This window comes from Leishmania donovani, chromosome 29, assembly GCF_000227135.1.
Source record: "Leishmania donovani BPK282A1 complete genome, chromosome 29".
Classification (NCBI taxonomy): Eukaryota; Euglenozoa; class Kinetoplastea; order Trypanosomatida; family Trypanosomatidae; genus Leishmania; species Leishmania donovani.
Window position 1 is genome coordinate 853,385 of NC_018256.1, and position 17,442 is coordinate 870,826.

A 17,442-nucleotide genomic window follows, 5' to 3' on the forward strand; every position below is an offset into this window, starting at 1 on the left:
AAAGGATGCGGTGTCTATGTGTTACACGTGTGTGCGCGCGTATGTGTGATGGACACCAAAGGGAAAGCTACAGCCAGGGCCCAGAGTGCTTCCGTGGCAGGACACAGACGCACAGACACAGGGACACTCGTTGCTTCACCACTAACTGCCAGAATGCTGTGTACTCGCTTGGTGTCCCGCTGCACGTAGCGTGGAGGTGTCCATGAGGTCATGCAAGCACGTGTTCCATGCCAGGTGCATGCGCACAAGAGAGAGAGAGGGAGGGGGTGGCGAAGAAGAGCCGCAAGAGTACGTGTATGTGAAAGAGAGAAGAAGGGCGCCGACTCGAACGGCCGGAGGCGCAAGAGGCACCGATGAAGTGCACGTCGACTCTCATTGAGAGGTGGCAATACCCATCAAAGGACAGCAGGTTTTTCTACGACCAGCAGTCGATAGTGGGAAGACATGGGCAAGGTGAGAGCAGGAGCATGAGAGGGAGTCCACCCGACCTGAAGTGAGTGGTTCTGTTCGTTGTCCTTCCCGTTGTGCGCTCCTCCAGCACTCTGTGTCCCTTGCCTTTCTTCACTCTCCAACTATCCAAACGCTTCTTTTCCTCGCGTGCTACTCGTGACACTCGATCACGGGAGGGCACACACCTCTCCGTGCGTGGCATCTCAGGGTCCGGCGCCCCCACTCTTCAGGGGTGCCAGGCAGTCCACCTCCTCCCACCCCCCTATCCCCGGCCGATGCCGAGCCACCTCTGGTGACGGACAGGGTCAAGCGCCTGCTACGTTGCGGGGTGGAGGGAGGCAAGGTCGTATATGGCACTGCGTCGGAGAGGCCTGCGGCCGTGCACACGCTTCTGCCGTCCATGTAACGGGCAGAGAGTCAGCACGACTCGAGCGTATCCCACCCGGGCCCTCACACTGCCTCCTGGTGTGTATAGTCTGAGTGCCACCCCGAGGGATGCACCAGTGGTGGCGACCGGCATGATGGGAGCCGGCTGTGTGGCGACCTGCTGAGCAGTGGTGGGCAGAGCTTGAGGCAGGGGCCGTGCTCAGATGGCTGGAGTCGGCACATTGCTGCAACGCGTGTGTCCACGGCTGTGTCGCACCACGCGATGGGGCCTATATGGCAGGGCGGGGTGGTTGGTGGTGGTGGAGTGGAGCGTAGCTCATGCTCTATGACAGGATGGATGTGCTCGAAAAAATCATTCCTGACCTGAGCTTACATCCACTCGCCGCCGCAGGGTGCGGACAAGGGCGTAGCAGGACAGATGGAGGACGTTAGGGAAAGACAGTGAAGTTGAGATCGGCCTTTCCCTCTCAAGAAACAGTCGGTGCGCCCTTTCGCCGCTTCTACACCCCGCACGTTTCTTCCGCACCTTCTCTGATGCCATCGCTCGTGTGCCATCTTCTAGAACCGCCGCACGGTCCCCACGTAGTTTGCCCACGACTCAAAATCCGCACCTTCTCGCGGGGGCCAGTGCACCACGGCTGCATCACCGTCACTGTACCTTTCCGTAATCTTCACTTCAGAACTGACGCGCCGAGACTTGCGCAGCAGCTCCGTCGCGGAGACCACGGCGGACGGTAGCAGATGCCGCCGTTTCGCAAAGCGGGTGAGCGCCGGTGTGGCCGCCAAGAGCCCTGCGCTCGGTGTGCATTGGAGTCGACGCAGCGGAGAGCCGTGCCGCGTGTCACTTCCACTGCCTGCCTCCGTCGCTGCGGCACGGTGCCATAGGGACAGGGGGTACTGCTGGTAGAGCGCCGTCCATTTGCGACTGAGGCTGTGCCAGACCTCCGGGGAGAGGGGGAGAGATGACGCGGTGGCGGCGTGGGTGTGCGTCTGCTGCAACTCGCAGAGTTGCTCCACCTCTCGCGCAATATACACCACGTCCTCGCTCCGCGCGCTGCCGTGGAGCTGGATGGCCCACATGAGCGCCAGCACCACCCACCGCGCGCGATCTTGCGGAGTGACGTGCTCGCTGAAGGTGAGCAGGAGGGCGCGATAGTAGGACATGAAGGCAGGATGCTCACCTTCCTGCAGGATCAGGAGGAGCTGATAGATGACCCGAGAGGAGAACACCGAGGAGAGTGCCGTGGGCCGCTGTGTAGAGGACACCCGCGACTCACTCGATGGCACGCGACCGCCGCCGGTCTCCTCCAGCGACTCGTCCACACCCGTGCACATGGGCCAGCTTGACGGTGCACCCTCGCGCGACTGCGCAGGTTCAACCATTCGCAGTGTGACTCTACGCGACGGAGGCCGCGTGGTTGCGCGGACGCCGCCTTGTGTCTCACCGCTGACCTTCACGTCGACCCGTTCTCCATCCGACTTCTGTAACTCCTCCTCCCCATCCTCCACGATGTAGGGAGCCACGCAGTGCTCCCACTCGGTGCGCCAGTTGACGGAGCGGCGGGCGTGCAGGAGGCGCACAAAGAGCAACTCCTCCGGCGTCGGCGCGAGCAGCTCATTCATGCGTAAGGACTGCAGCACCATATCGAAGTTTGGCAGCCCGCAGCGGGCGTAGGCGCAGAGGCACTGAAAGATGTCAGCATGCCCAGGGGAGAGGGCGGGTGTCGTGCCGCCTAGACAGAGCTGCAGACACCACATCGCCAGTTCGGCGTCGAGCTCGTCACTGGCAAGCCGGGCTGCCTCGCGAGCAACGGGCAGCGTCGCCAGCGCACTAGAGAGGATTGGCACGGTGGATTGACGCCGGCGAAGACGGGACAGCCAGCGAACGGCTCGTGGGCGCTGACTCGACTGTTGTAGGTACCGAAGGTACCAGGCGAGTAGTGTGTCGAGCTGCGGCAGCGACTGCGCAGAGGGGTTGTCCATGGGAGGCAGTGGAGCGGCAATGCGATGAGCAGCGGCGTCGAACCCATCATGCTGCCTGCCCTTGCTCGCACCTGCGGCGGCCACCTTTGAAGCACGTGCCCACTCTTCCAGACACGCATCAACGCACAGCGTAGCCCACTCCGCGATGTCGTGCTGGTGAGCCACCACAGCGGTACGCAGCAGCGTCAGGAGGGCGGGAACAGTAAGCAGCACAGGAGCGGATACGCGCTGCTTTTCGGAAGACGTTGTTCTCACGGAAATGCGCCGGTGCTCCCCGTCCGCCTCGCCATCGACTTCGCTGTCGTGTTGTGGCAGTCCTTGGCGAGCCAAGAGAGTGTTCGCCACTGCTTCCTCTTCTGCGAGCCAGTAGCGGAAGATCTGGGCGTAGACGGAGGATTGGGCGGCAGCCCAGTCCCCGCCTGTGTCCGCGTAGCGGTAGCTTGCTCTCCGCAGGGACGTGCGGAGAAAGTCTGCTGCGTCGGCGTCGTCGATGCGGAGGTGCCGCAGCACCGTCAAAGCAAAGTCACGCCAGGCCTGCTCTCCAGAGGCCTCCGCGGGCGCGATGGTCGGGGACATCCTCGTCGTCAGTGAGGCAGCGGCCGCCGCCGCAGCAGTTGCTGCATTGCGTGTCACTGCGGTGGAGCTGATGACTGGGTCTGCCGGAATACCTTCATCAGCATCACAGCTCTCATGTGGCACCCCGCCGTCTGCAACGGCGGTGCGCACGCCGATATCTGTCGCTGTTGATGCCAGACAACCTCCCCAACCGTGGCGGAGAAGAACACCCACGCACTGCGCATAAACATGCAGTGCTGTGAGCGAGATCAGGGATGCAGTAGCGCTCGCCTCTGCCGGCGACGCGTGTACGTCGTGGGGGAGGCACAGACGCAGCGTCGTCAAGTCAGCCGCTTTACCGGCGGCGTCGATAATAAAGTCGGGAACCGAAGAAGGAGCCCTGACGGCAACGGTGGGCAACAACGCCTCCGAGAATCTGAGGGCGTGTTCGTGGGAGAGCGATGACTCTAGCAGTGCGCCTGGCTCTCTGTTACGACCGCCGTCGCTGGCGCCGCGCGCAAGCAGTACCGTGTCCGCATAGAGTGCACAGCACCGACTATACAGGCCTACGGCGTACCCAAGACAGCACACCTTCGTCACGAGGCGGTGGCGTTGCTTTTCGTGGAGTGCACCCAGTCGCTGAGGGGCCTGCGAGAGGTGGTCCAGCAGCACTCGAATATCTCGCACCGCCGCGGCATTCGCGTGGGGGCCGCGTCGAGTGGACACGTGATGGGGGCTGTGAGACACGGTGTCGAGGCCCTCCACGGCGGTCTCCACAGCTGCGGGCAGGGGAGATGCCGCAAGTCCCATGCTCAGCGGCGCGGAGGAGAGGAGGAGAATGCGGTTGCAAAGGGACTCATGCTTCCGCAGAATGGCGTACACCTGCTCCACTGTCCACGCAGGCTGCGGAGCCGTCGCCGATGGCGAAGAGTCAGAGATGTGTGTGGCTTGGGCCGTGAAAGCGGTGGCATTGGTAGAGGCAGAGGCGTTGGTGTCTACAACGGCCACAGACGTCGCCTCCGCAATGATGTCCGTCTGGCCTTGAGCGCCTGGAGGACTACTCCTGGCATGGGCGTATATCGCGCGTGACTCAGTCATCTGCGACGCTGCCGCAGCACCCGTTGCGGTGGCGACGAAGTATGCATGTGTAACCGCAATCTGACGACGTGAAAGATGAAGGCGATGAATGGGTCGAAGGCAGGCGGCATAAAATGACGGAGCGCGGCGCATGCCTTTTTTTTTTAGGCTCTTGCTTGGCTGCTATCGTTGGCCTGCGTGGATGACGTACCGGAGCCTTCTTCCTCCGTGGGCGTGTGCCCACCAGAGCCGCTCACGTGGTTCGGCGAGTGTTTCTGAATTGGGCGGGAGGCGGAGGACGGCAGCGGGGCTGGAAAGCGTGCAGATTCAGCAGCTGGCGGAGTGTGTAAGTGCGTCTGTGCTTGCGCATGCACGGAGGCGACAGGGCAAGCAAGAGTGTGCTCCGGCACCGTGCCTCGTCAGGGACGGAGAAATATGGAGGCAAGACAAGGAGCACCTTGAAAGGACCACTCGCGCTACTACTGCTTTCCACAGCCGCCTCTGCCGCTTTCAGAGGCAAAAGAAAGAAAACAAGCGACTTGCGGAAGCCTGAGAGGAGAGAGATCCGCGGCTTCTGTGCTCGTAGGCCCCCAAGGGTAGACTAGTATCGAGGAGAGAGCCACGAAAGGCGAGGTGGGAGAGGACAGAGACAGAGTGGTGGTGATGGTGGTCAAACAATCCGCGGCGCGTGGGAGGAGGCGTCTCCGCACAGCTACATGCGTCACGCCGCGCCTCGTTGCATGAGAAAAGTGCATCCAGGAAAGCAGAGCGCGGTGAGTGCAAAGACTCGGCAGTGCAAATACCCAACGGCTGTGCTGTTCCTATGTGTGCGTGTCTTCGTGCGTCCGCACCGTACTGTGCTGATCTCCTTTGTTGACCCACGCAGACTTCTGCCTTAGACCCCTTCTTCTTTTTGTCGTTGCTCCTTTCATTGTGTCTCACGTCACCTTATCGTTTGCCGTTGCCGGTGTGTTCGTGGCCATGGCAGTCCCTCGCGGTGGAGACGTATCCGCAAAGCCAATGTGTTCCCGGCACACTCGTGCGCGAGGGGAGTTGGAGCAGCACGTACGCACGCACCACCCTCACCGCACATGTCGTGCCTCTGTGTACAGCACGGACCCACATTGACACGCGCTTACAGACGAACGTGCTTGGAAGAAGAGACGCACACTCGACAAGAGCACAGAAGGGGCGGTGGCTGATGCCACTGCGGCCACACACAAACGCAAAACGCCAGTGCGAGCAGGGGGACGAGACGCGGCAGAAAAAAAAAAACAAAGCGTGCTGAACGCTGGTGAATGCGTGCACGATAGTGGGCAAGGTGCGTCGAGAGGAGCTCAGATGGCCTTCGCGGTGACCTTGTTTGCGTTCGGCCACTCTTCCACACGTGCAAGGGTAAAAAGAAAAAAAAAGAAAAGAGGAAGAGGAGGAGGACTGAACGAGGGCGTACGGGATTGCCCACAGCAGAACATAATTCATCGTGTGACGGCGTGTGCGTGTTCGAGGTTCCCGCTCTATGAAGCAGCGCATATCAAGCAAGCCTTTCCTGTTTTTTGTTGTTGGGTGGATGAGGCGGAGGGGGAGGGGGAGGAGAAGGTAGAGAGGGAGAGATGGCAACGCACGAAATATGTGTTGACACCATCTATAAGCAGTGGTGGTCACGGTTGTGAAAGACGCCGCGATTCGTCGGTAAGGGAAAAGATGGGAAAGAAGGCAGAGAGGCCCAACGATGAATGCCTAATCCTACTACTGCTACTGCTACTAGTCGAAAAAGCAAGGATGCAGGCAAGACAGAACGCCAGTGAAACAAAAGGAACCATATGATGATGGGGGGGGGAGGCAAACATACGCACAGACACACAGGCAGACAGACAAATCCGAAAAAAGGCAAAAAAAAGGTTTCGGAGTGGGAGGGGGCTGTCGTGGCGGAGCGGACAGGCCACTTACACCGGCGCCGTTCTCCCAACCCCATAGACGGCGGCCACCTATAAGTCGTCGTCGTCTTCGTTCATCTCGTATGTAACGTCGTCAGCGTACGTTTTCGGTGTCTTGGGTGCCGTGTTGCGCATGCCTCGCACTCCATTTGGAGTAAAGGGCCGCCCTTGGTAGCTCACCACACGAGGCCCGCCCACGTCTCCGCTCGCACCCCGTCGCATCCCACGCGTCAAACTCATGGCTTGCTTCCGTCGCTCCTGCGCCATCCTGGCTTGATGTGTTGCCCACGCCGTGCCCGCTCTGGCAGCACCAGAAATGTCGTCCTCTGCCCCTTGGCCATTTTTGCCGCAGCCGCCGCTGTGACCACCCTCGGTGAGATCCATCAAAGGCCTCATCAGCGGGGGGTCTAACCAGTGTTGCTCCAGCCGCAGCGGTGCCCGGCTCCTTCGACGTGCCTCCTCTTCATCTTTTCGTAGCTGTTCCCAGTACTCCGGATCTTTATAGCCCTTGTCCCGGGCCTCCACCGCGCGCCAAACGCGATTGTTGCGCTCGTGCAGGTAGACCACGAAGGCCAGGCCGGACCACAGGCAGGCGTGCCGCGCCACTGCACGCACGAAGCCGCGGCGCTGCTCCTGCTCTGCTCGGCGAATTTCCTCGGGAGTGAACCCTGTGCCGTAGGGGTTTCGGTAGTTCGAGTAGTATGGACGGTAGAAGTACCAGGTGGAGAAGTTCGTCTGGCTGCCCCGCTGCCCGTCGCCGGCGAACGACGATGACTTAAATTCTTGCTGGAAATCCTCTCCTAGTCCTTCGCCGTAGGTGCGGTAATGTTGGCGTGCCTCGTAATGCGTATTTGACGCGTGCCGGCGGCTTTCACAGCTGTTTGGGTTCATGTTCATTTCGGTATACATGTCGCGCCAATAGGCGCGTTGCGAGCGCATGTCATCGCTCCACTCTGCATGCGGGCGGGCGCAGAAGCCGCTGCCGCCTCCACTGTCGTCGCTGGCGGCTGCTGCCTCGCTGACCTTCTTTTCCACGCTGTGCTCGTGCAGTAGCACCTCATAAGCTCTCTGAAGCTGTCGAAAGCCGTCGGCGTCGCCGCCAGCGTCGGGGTGGGCGGTCAGAGCTCTTTCGCGAAACGCCTTCTTGATATCAGCTGGTGTGTACGACTGCCCATCGTGAAGGCCGAGCACGTGTCGCGCAGAGACCGCATGCCACCTCAGAACGCATCCGCGAGCGAGCATGCAAAGGCTGCGCAGCAGCGCCGAGCAGGTATGTGTGTGTGTGTGTGTGTGTGCGTGTGGATCCGTATGCGTGTATTCGTGTCTGCGCGGTACGTCCCCGGGAGGCTCGGATGGCCGTAGGCGAAGAGAACGGCGAGGCAAAGCCAAGTAAAAGATGCGGGGAGCAGTTTGCAGAACACAGAGAGAGGGCGGAAGTGGGGAGGGGGCAGAGAAGTAGCGGCCAAGGTGGCCACACCACCCGCACGACTAAACGCTTACATGAACGGTGTATATTGCTCCATGTTGAGTGTCCATGACGTACGACTGCCTCCCCCGAGGTATGTGTACACATTCGCTGACGCATTCGTGTGCCTGCGCACAAAGACGCGTTTCGACGCGAAGGACGGAGATAAAGAGAGCGGATTCACACACACATAATGACTAGTCACGGTTACAGCACAGCCGAAGCTGCAACTCCTCCCATGTTCATCTGCACACACACACACACACACACCAGCGTTCCATCCTGTTGTATCGCTTCAACAATCAAGCTGCAGCACATCTGCAACGCAAGGGGGGGGTGGGGGGAGGAGGAGGGGGGCTCAAGAGACGCACGCACTGCATGAGAAGCAGCGCAGTGAACAGACATGCACGCCGAACACCGTCAACCAAGCGCAAGGTGCGCAGCGCGACAGGTGCATATCTCGCTAGGCCAGGGAGGGTGGGCCATTTGAGTCAGCGGGAGGCTCCTCCAGCCGGCGGATCTTCACCGCACCGCGATTGCCGCCCTTGTACGCCTCCTCCAGCACCTCGACGGTCCGCGTAAAATGGCCCTCGCGCTTCAGGTCTCCCGTGTGCTCCGCAAAGTCGGCGGCGGATGGGTACATGAGCCGCACCAGCTTCTCCTCCGGCTTCAAGAAGTTGCGAGCGTAGAAGTGGCAGCGGTAGTGAGCGTTTTTGCTCTTGTCGTCGCGTAAAGGTGCGCCGCAGTGCGGGCACCGGTACCGCGCGGCCGGCGTATTGCGCGGCGGGAAGATGGAGTTCAAGAAGCTTCGCAGCGTCCGCTCTACCGTGTCTGGGCTGCGCACACCACGCTCGAAGGAGCGCAGCGCGGCGTTCTTCGCGCTGGCCACCGCTGCTGGCTGCCCACCATTTTCCCTCACCCCTGATCCCACTAGATTCGTCGTTGGGGCGGCTGCCATAACTTCCGCACTGACCCGGGCGGTGCTGTCGATGATGTGCTGCACGCTTGTTCCCCAAACATCGGGGCTGTTCACGCCACTGCGGCCCCCGTTCACCTTCGCCGCGGAGCTGCCAGCGGCATCCTGTTGCAGCTGTTTCTGTTCGTCCTCCTCCGCCTCGCGCGTGTGCTGAAGACGGTGCTGCAGGTACTCTTGAAGGCGGCGATGCACATCGCTGTTGAATGTGCTCTGCATGATCCACGAGTCCAGCAGGGCGTGGAAAAGATGGCGGTATTCATCAACAGCGTTCGCCACCCAGTAGGACGTGGCAGGGGCAAACACTGGGACATAATAGGCAACAAGCTGCGGCAGCTCTTTTCCAATGACCTCGTGCAGCTTCCCGGCCACGTCAGCGCGGACACCTTTTACGAGGGCATCCATCACGCAGAACGCGAGATACACATCCTGCACGGCCGCATGCGCTTGGTAGGTGCGCCCGCGGTCTAGCGCCGATCCGCGCGGCGCAATCATGGAGGAAATCGCGTTGGTGATGGTGCCGCTGCTTGAGGCAGCTGACGCCGCTGCGGCCGTGGCACGGGTGAGCTCGTCACTGACTTCTGCAAAGCGGGTTGCTGTGTCCTTGATGTGGTTTTGAATCGTGAGCCACGCGCTCTCCACCCAGCTAGGATGGTCGTTTACGGCCCAAACGATGCCATCCAGCAGAAACTGCGTGCGGGGGATCATTGGCGGCACCCGAATGAAGGGATGCTGCCGTGAGGCCACCGCATACGACGGCGTGCGTAGTCGGCTGGCAAGGAAAAACTGAAGCGAGATGCACCACTCCTCCTTGCGTTGCGTGTCCAAGTCCATGGGTGTTCTTTCTTGAGCGCAGTTTGTGTTGGGGGTTGGCCGGGGACGAGCACGTGTGTGTATGTGTGCAGAGTGTGCACCGAGGTAAGGACGAGGAGAGACGGAAAGAACCTTGTAGCGACAGTGCTCGCTTGCCTATGGATGTATGTGGCACAGTAGCTGATACATGCAAGCGAAGGTGTGTGTGTGTGTGTGTGTGTGTGTGGACGTGCCGTAGAGTTGCGTACGCAGCGCTGTCGTGACAGGGAAAGGAGGGTAGGAGAAGACCAAGAATCGACAAGCACACGCATGCACCACCACATCTCGCCACCCTCTGTTGCACTGCGGCTGCGTTAAGCAACCGCACCCGCCCAGCACCGTCTGGCGTCGCTTAGCCCATTTCAGTTTCACTGCATACAGCGCAGGCCAGGTCCAGGATGACGCTCGGCATCACCGCGGCGAAGCGAAAGAGGAAAAGCTGTAGGTGGCTGCGCATGCTTGTTGAGTCGTCGACATGATTCGTCGTGATCTGGCCTCACAAACGCGATCATGACCGCAACCCGCTTTAGCGAAGTGCCGGCCCAGACTGGTTTGCCGACACCAAGAGCACGCAGCCGTACCCCAGGCGCAGGCTGCAGCCTCCGTGGGCCTCCCCAGAAAGAGTGGGGACTGGACCCTGATGCAACCGTGAAATGACTGACGTCATCAGGGACGAAGAACACCAACAACAACACACGTGGGGGCCAGGGGTAGTACTGTTGAAGAGATGCAAGCATACCTACCGGGAGAGAGCGAGGGCACAGCCGCATCGGCGCCCTACTCGCGGGACTGCTGCTGTACCGCAGCTTTGTGAACAGACAGTATCCACGCCACAAACTGCGCCTTGCGCGTCATTCGTGCTGCTTGCTGCACCTGGGCCTCTGTCACCGGGCACTCCATAAAGTCCGTCGCCTCAGACGCTGTCATGGCGCCCAGACCCTCCTTCACGAGCTTCTTGAGCTCGGCGGCTGTGTAGTGATGATCCAGCTCAAACTCAGTGATGCTTGCGTCAGAGATGCGTTTCCGCTTCTCTCGCAGGATCTCTTTGGGAATACGCCGCGGGCACTCCAGCAGATATCGATCAATGTTCTCAGCCGTAAGCACCTCCTCGCCCTTTGCCGGTTCCCACGAGCCGAGACCGTCACGGTTGTCTGCCGAAGGACGCGTGTCGTCTGTGCGGGTGCGCTTCCTCTCGCCTTGGCTGTTCGTGCCGCTGTTGTCGCTGCTGCCACTTTGCCCGTTCGCCGAAGCGTTCTCGTCGTCGATGTCAACGGCCTCGTGGTTCTTCTCGAAGGATAGGATGAGCCAGTCTTGGAGCGCCTCCGCGGCGGCGGCACTCGACGCGTTCGCCGACACCTTGCCGGCGTGTGCGGGCACAGGGAAGACAACGTCCACCACGAAATCTGCCAGAGCATCGGGCAGGGCGGCGTCTTGTGCATCGGCTGCCTGCTGCTGCCGCATGAACGTCGAGTTCAGCACCGTAGGCTGAACGCCGCACGCTAGTATCATCCGCTTCACCTCATCGACCCGGCAGCGGCGAAGCCACTCGTCAAGCCCGTCGATGAGGAACTGCTCCACAAAAGGAGAACAGTTGCAGCAGCACAGTGGCGCCGCGGGGATGCCGAGCACCTCGCGTAGCCGAACCAGCAAGTGGATCGGGATCTCGTTTTCGACATCGTCTGCGTAGTGCGCGAGAGAGGTGGGATGCAACACGGCTTCGCTCCAGGCAGTGCTTACGGGTGCCGAGGAAAGCGGGATGGAGGAGGATTCCTGCTGCTGCAGGGCCTCGTCACTGCTCAAGCCCGCCGGCGCGGTGCCGCCCTCTTCGAGCGGTAACGGCGCGGGGGTGGCGGTGATCCACAGGGACGCCTTCTTTGACTGTTCCGGCGCGCCGGTACCCAGCACAGCTAGTAATGCGTGCTGCTCTGCGGCGTCTGTGAAGAGACGACGCACATTGGCTCGCAGTGCATCCAGCGCCGCTGTGAGAACGCCGGTGATGGCGGCATCCGCGGCGAACACGCTCTCCGGATTCCGAAAGCTACCGGCCTCGTCGACCTCGGCGTCTAGTGCAAAGGCCTGTGCGCCGGTGTTGTCGAGGAAGGCAAGAACACGAAACAGAGCATTCGATTTGAACTGCTGCGCGGCGACCGGGGACATCACCGCCTGTTTCGTCTGTGCGAGCGCCGATCTGAGGCGTGGCAACGGGGCATAGAGAGCGCATGGCGAGGGATGTGAGACGGGAAAAGCGAGAGACGAGAGGGTGCTTTCAAGGATGCGACAGGATAACGAGACATGTGCGATTCACAGGGGAGGGGGAGAGGAAGGCGGTGGACAGCCCTTACCCACCTGTTCTTATATATGTACATATGCGTGCGTTCTTCTGCGACACCATGCCCAGGTGCCCATTCACACCATCACCGCTCTGAGGGTGGATGACGTTCCCTTCTCCCATCAAAAAGGCACCTCTGCCTTTATTTCCTTTATCGTGCTTGTGTGTGTGTGTATGTGTGTGTGTGCATATGGCTGTGCGCGCCCGTGAGCACTTCCATCGTATGCGTGAGAGCACATAATGCAGTGAAGCGGTGACACACACGCACACACACACAAAGGCATGCACCACGTTACTCGCTCATTACCGAACAACTGAAATTCATCGGGGAAAGTACGGTGAGGACTAAACAGACACGAGAGTGCAGGCGCGTGGAGGGGAGGAGGGTGAGGGAGACGGACACAAAGATCGGCGTATGCTCACCCTCCCTCCACGCACCTTCGCACATACACAGCTGATAGTTGCTGACCCTCTTCAGTCATAAAAGGGCTGCACCTGCTTCCGTCTCTCTCTGTGGCGAGCGAGTTTTCACTCGTATCACTCGTCGCGCCCTCGCTTCACGCTGATGCACACTAATTCAAACGTTTTGCCCGCCGCGGTGGGTGGGAGAAGTATGACCCGGCGACGACGCTGCTGTGATCCATCCCATGCGCTGTGCCCAGGGCCGTGGCGCACTTGCAGCTTGCCGTTGTTTTTCGTCGACGCTGAAGTCGGCAAAGACGATGACGCAGATGCACATCGGAAGTAGAGCGCTGTGGGAATAGAGATTTCTTCAGTACTGGTGCAGCGCAGGGACGCGCGAGCATCGGGGGTGAGAGCGGCGACATCGATGAACAGTACACGCGTGGGCTTGTCTCCGCTGCGCTCAAGGCCCCTGCTACGGCTGTGTCGACGCGCGCCGCAGTAAAACTGAGGACGAGAAAGCGCGGTAGGGTTCTGTGGTCCTTCCACGATGCAAAGGCTCCAGTGCTCTTTGTATCGATTCGGACGCTGATACGACACACGCGCCGCGTAGAGAGGCACGGGGAAGACTGCTGCGTCAGCACGGGAGCTGATGCTGCTGCTGGTCGCACTGGTATCATGCGCCGCAGGACTAAGTACTCGACCCTCGACAACGATGTGGACTGTTCCCGCTTTGTGCGCGCCGAGAGGCGTTCGCTGCTGCCTTGCTTGCTCCTCTGGCGTATGAAGGGCGACACGGCGCGTCACCGATATCGATGCCTCTTCACACCTCCACGTCCCGGCGGCCTCCACGGTGAAGCGGGGCTGATGCGGCATCTGCACTTCATGCACGCGGACATCTTGGACGCATATATGCACGGTCTGGATGTCTGGCGACGCCTTCGCCACAGTGGTGCTACTCATGACCAACAACAATGGGACGCGGGCGGTGCGTGTGCTCGCTGGTACGCGTCCAGCAGCTTTCGTTGTATTCGTTTCCGCCAAATTCTGTGATACCCTGCACTGCGTGCTATTTCACTGTGCGCTGCAACGTTCGCACTCGTATGCTTCCGGGGCCGGCAAAAAGACAAAACACACACACACACATACACACATACACACGCAGCGGAAGAGACAGGGACAGGGACAGAGAGAGTCGTTTCGGAGAGGAGGAACGGTGGGGCACTTTATTGCCATTCGAGACGACGATAAGTTCACGTGTGTGCGTCGAGGACGCACTTTAACATGGTACACAAAAATGCGGGGGTGATGAGTTGGGAGGGAGGGAGGAGGTAGACGCACACGAGTCCCAGTCCGCGTGGCCCACTTTAATTCCGTATCTCCGCACTCCTGTGCGCACGCACATGGATAGAGACGCGTACACTCAATGTTGCGGCTGCTCACCATGACATCAACGCTCAGGGAAGAGAGGAGCCGAAAACCCCGCCAACAGAAAGCACAGTATTTTGCGTGTTCCCCCTTGGCTTTCCCTCCTCTTCTCAACGCTTTCGCGGCTCCATCCTATCCCGTGAATGCGCGCGCGCGTGTGTGTGTGTTTTGGTGGAAGAGAGGCGAGGAGCGGGTCCAAGCCACACAGCCCGCGAAAAAAAGGCGAGAAAAATGAGCCTGTGCTTTTGAGATCGCTGCACGGGGCTAACAGCATCGAGACAGCGGCGACAGAGTGGTGATGGTGGCCAGGGTCATTGCCGACATCCAGTGAAACTAGTTAGCGGCCTCCCCTCCTCAGTCAGCGCTGCTCGCGGTTTTCGTAGGTCCAGAACGAGAGGCAGTCAATCAAGAGTGCCACAAACAATCCCGCCTGCGGAGACCGCACAAACTCGTCGCGCGTGATGAGCAGCGACTCGGCCTTCTCGATCAGGTCGAACACCTCCTGCACAACCGTCTCGCGCGAGGGCACGTCCAACCCGGCGGCTACTAGCTTCGCGTGCGTTTCGCGAAAGAACTGGTTGACGATCATCGGCGTCAACACGCCCGTCCCTTCCATGTCAAGAATGTTCCAGAAGAAGTACGGCCGGCTGCACTGCGGCAGCAGCTCCACGGCTATTACAAAGTCTACAAATTTGCGGTAGTCCATCTCAGACCGTGTCATGAGCGTGTTCGTCTCGAAGTAGCGATCGATAAAGAGGGAGCAGAGTGGACTGACGTCCGGCGGCAGACCGTCGTCGAGTACGGTCGGCAAACCTTTTTTGTACCCACGCAGGTTCTCTACATTGAGCGTACCCGTGTTGCGGGTGTCCAACAGCACGAATTTGTTGTAGAGCTGCTGCGTAACGAGAGCACCGAACCAGTTCTGCGGGTCGTCTTCCGTCATGAGCTGCAGGCTAACCCACTCATCCATGACACCGCTGTGTAGCAGGGAGTGGATGCGTAGCACGCCGCGATTGCCGGGGTCGAGGTCCCAGAAGAGCCGGCGACTCACTGTGCAGCAGTAGAAGGGGAGCATGTCCTTGCCCATCGCCTGCAGCGCGGCGATCCGGGGCGCCAGATCGCGCACGTAGTTCTCCACCTCATCCTCCGAGAGCCGCCCATCGTTGTTGCTGTCCCACATAATAAGCTCCGCCTCGCACTTGACGAGGGACACCTGCTTCGCAAAGGTCTGGTAGATGGCGGCGATTTCGACCGCGCGCTCGGCGTTGCGAGGGCAGGAAAGGAAGAGTTGCACGTCCGGCCGCGGCGGCGGCACCGAGCAGAGGTAGAGCACGTTGCCGAGCGCCGGCTGATCCTCTGCAAGGCGGAGCAGATGCTCAAAGTGGGCGTGGCTCCGCATAAGGGAGCGTGCAGAGGCAGGAGTATCGCTGCGCTGCTGGTCGCGATAGCGCTTGACGTGCTGCAAGACAGCGTCCCAGCTCGCGCCCTGTGTGCCGCTGCTGCCTGGAGCGTCGTTGGGCGCTGCTATCGTAGCGGTCAAGACCGGTGGCGTGCTTGCGGAGAGAGGTTGGGCCAGCGACACAGGGGGCTGCAGCGGGGACATCGAGGGAGACGAATTACCGCCTCCGCTTCTCTCGTGGTTGTCCTTCTTTCCCTCTCTCCTGGATAGGATGCACTCGTCCTCATCCTCCGACACATCCCAGACGGTGCTCGGCGGCGGTGGCAGCTGCGCTTCATAGTGTTCCGCTGCCCACTCATTGAAGTCGTGCAGCAGCTGCTCGTACGCTTCCATGCTGATGCTGGTGCGATCCCCTGCACTCAGCAGCGTCCACAAATGTGCGTGCATCTCGTCCAGCTTTTCGATCTCCTTGAAGCGCATGTCCAACTCGAAGGCTTTGCAGGTGCTGTGCAGAAGCCGTGTTGTCTCGTCGGCGGCCGGGTCGCGACCTCGCATGTAAAGCGCGGGTAGGAACGTCGCAGATGCCTGCTCGCGCCTCTGCACCAGCTCGCGGTTGATGCGCTCAGTTTCGGCTTCGAAGCACTGCGTTGCCCACTCCTCCAGCGCCGTCGAAGTAGTGAGCTCATGCGCCTGCTCCTCCTGGGCCGCAAAGGTGCGGAGGCGCTGAGTCGCGAGCGCGATCGGCGGGAAAGACGACGACGACGACGCAAGACTCATGATATCGTTATTCTGCTCCTGAGCTGGAAGGCAATGCAGCAAGGAGGTGACCAGGGCGAGCGGGCGCGGCGTTCTAGGGCACTAAGGTCTGCGCGAGTGCTTTCCGTCGGTGGCGCCGCTGCAAACAATCGGCGGTGATAACAGGCGGCTACTGTGCACCCCCGCCCGCCCGTGCTTTCTTCCTCGAAGTCTCTCCGCACACACACTGGCGCTCACACACCCTCTATTCGGGCACCCGGGAATTGGTGGTGGGGGGAGGCTGGCAGCTTTGTGCCCTGCAGAAATTCGATACAGCGCAGGCAAAAGATCGGGCGAGTGGCCGTGCTTCACGGCGTATGCGTGCGTGTGTGAAGGGAAACGAAGGGAGCTGCTCGCTGCCTTGGAGTGCTTGGGTGCGTTGTTGCTGGACCTCTTGCGCGCATCAATGCCCAAAAAAAAAGGAGAAGGAGGCGACACAGAGGAAGAGGAGGAGGAGGGGGAGGGGCAGTGTAAAGTAGGAAGGAGGTAGTGGGGATGGTAAGCTGTGGCGCAGCGTCCGCCGCAGAAGGCCAGCATGACGTTCCCCCTTTTCCGTGCGCAGAGAGGCGTTGCGCAGCTCAAGCGGCACGCATTGGGGTTGGTGAGCGGGGAGAAGAATAACCCTCCCTCCCCCCACCCACGCACAACGCTAGCTTGTAGTCCTAGTGAAGCCCACATTGTTTGTTTTCCTTTCCGAATCGATCTTAGGTGTCGTGGGAGGAGAGACCAGCAGGCGACAATTCACGCAGGGAGGTCATCTCCCGCATCCGCATACACAAAGCAACAAGGCACTTACACGGAAACCCACTTGACGCTCTTCACATGCTCCTTGGCCCGCTGCTTCAGACGCTCGCGGGTGATTCGGGCGTTCACGTGATGCTGCGAGTCTACCACATGCACACAGAGGGCGCAGATAAAGGGAATAAACGTCCAGAAATACTCCCGGCGCACCGCCTCGGCGAGGCCGGCGTGTGCGTGGCGGAGGTGACGCAGCTGCTTCTGCAGAAAGGCACGCGCCGATGCCAAGAACTGCGTGATGTCTTTCAGGTACTGGTCATAGGCGTTGAGGTACTCACCATAATTTTCGTACTGCTGCGGTGAGGGCATCTGCGGTGGGTTGAGGTCCACCTCTGTGAGGCCTTCTCCATCGCGCGGCTCGCCGCTGTCGTCCGCGTGTGTGGACGCACGGCTGCCGCCGCCGTAGGACGTGTCCTCTGACGGAATGTGGTGGAGAGGTGCCGCCGAGCCAGGCAGCAGCCCTGGTGATCGCGGATCAGGTGCACTGTTGGTGTAGACAGTGTACCCTGGCGAGCTATAGGAGCGACCTCGGTGACTGCGCAACGACACAAGAGGGAGAAGCACCGCGGATGCCGCTGTGGCTCGCCTCATGTATAGTATGACCCTACACTGCAT

At 60.5% G+C, this 17,442-nt stretch overlaps 7 protein-coding genes across 7 annotated transcripts; all 7 read right to left on the reverse strand.

Annotated features, from left to right (window-relative positions):
- Positions 1 to 1,395: 1,395 nt before the first annotated feature.
- On the reverse strand, positions 1,396 to 4,605 carry LDBPK_292000 (hypothetical protein, conserved; the record flags this gene model as incomplete). The annotated part of the gene is made up of 1 exon (XM_003862570.1): positions 1,396 to 4,605. One exon carries the CDS (start codon positions 4,603 to 4,605, stop codon positions 1,396 to 1,398), a length of 3,210 nt encoding a protein of 1,069 aa, XP_003862618.1.
- A 1,832-nt stretch (positions 4,606 to 6,437) lies between these two features.
- Positions 6,438 to 7,628, reverse strand: LDBPK_292010 (hypothetical protein, conserved; the record flags this gene model as incomplete). Its single annotated transcript, XM_003862571.1, has 1 exon — positions 6,438 to 7,628. One exon carries the CDS (start codon positions 7,626 to 7,628, stop codon positions 6,438 to 6,440), a length of 1,191 nt encoding a protein of 396 aa, XP_003862619.1.
- A 686-nt stretch (positions 7,629 to 8,314) lies between these two features.
- On the reverse strand, positions 8,315 to 9,658 carry LDBPK_292020 (hypothetical protein, conserved; the record flags this gene model as incomplete). Its single annotated transcript, XM_003862572.1, has 1 exon — positions 8,315 to 9,658. One exon carries the CDS (start codon positions 9,656 to 9,658, stop codon positions 8,315 to 8,317), a length of 1,344 nt encoding a protein of 447 aa, XP_003862620.1.
- A 795-nt stretch (positions 9,659 to 10,453) lies between these two features.
- Positions 10,454 to 11,833, reverse strand: LDBPK_292030 (hypothetical protein, conserved; the record flags this gene model as incomplete). Its single annotated transcript, XM_003862573.1, has 1 exon — positions 10,454 to 11,833. One exon carries the CDS (start codon positions 11,831 to 11,833, stop codon positions 10,454 to 10,456), a length of 1,380 nt encoding a protein of 459 aa, XP_003862621.1.
- Positions 11,834 to 12,542: 709 nt separating this feature from the next.
- Positions 12,543 to 13,370, reverse strand: LDBPK_292040 (hypothetical protein, unknown function; the record flags this gene model as incomplete). Its single annotated transcript, XM_003862574.1, has 1 exon — positions 12,543 to 13,370. The coding sequence occupies one exon, from the start codon at positions 13,368 to 13,370 to the stop codon at positions 12,543 to 12,545; it is 828 nt and encodes a 275-aa protein (XP_003862622.1).
- An 823-nt stretch (positions 13,371 to 14,193) lies between these two features.
- On the reverse strand, positions 14,194 to 16,011 carry LDBPK_292050 (hypothetical protein, conserved; the record flags this gene model as incomplete). The annotated part of the gene is made up of 1 exon (XM_003862575.1): positions 14,194 to 16,011. The coding sequence occupies one exon, from the start codon at positions 16,009 to 16,011 to the stop codon at positions 14,194 to 14,196; it is 1,818 nt and encodes a 605-aa protein (XP_003862623.1).
- An 810-nt stretch (positions 16,012 to 16,821) lies between these two features.
- LDBPK_292060 (hypothetical protein, conserved) lies at positions 16,822 to 17,442 on the reverse strand (the record flags this gene model as incomplete). Its single annotated transcript, XM_003862576.1, has 1 exon — positions 16,822 to 17,442. One exon carries the CDS (start codon positions 17,440 to 17,442, stop codon positions 16,822 to 16,824), a length of 621 nt encoding a protein of 206 aa, XP_003862624.1.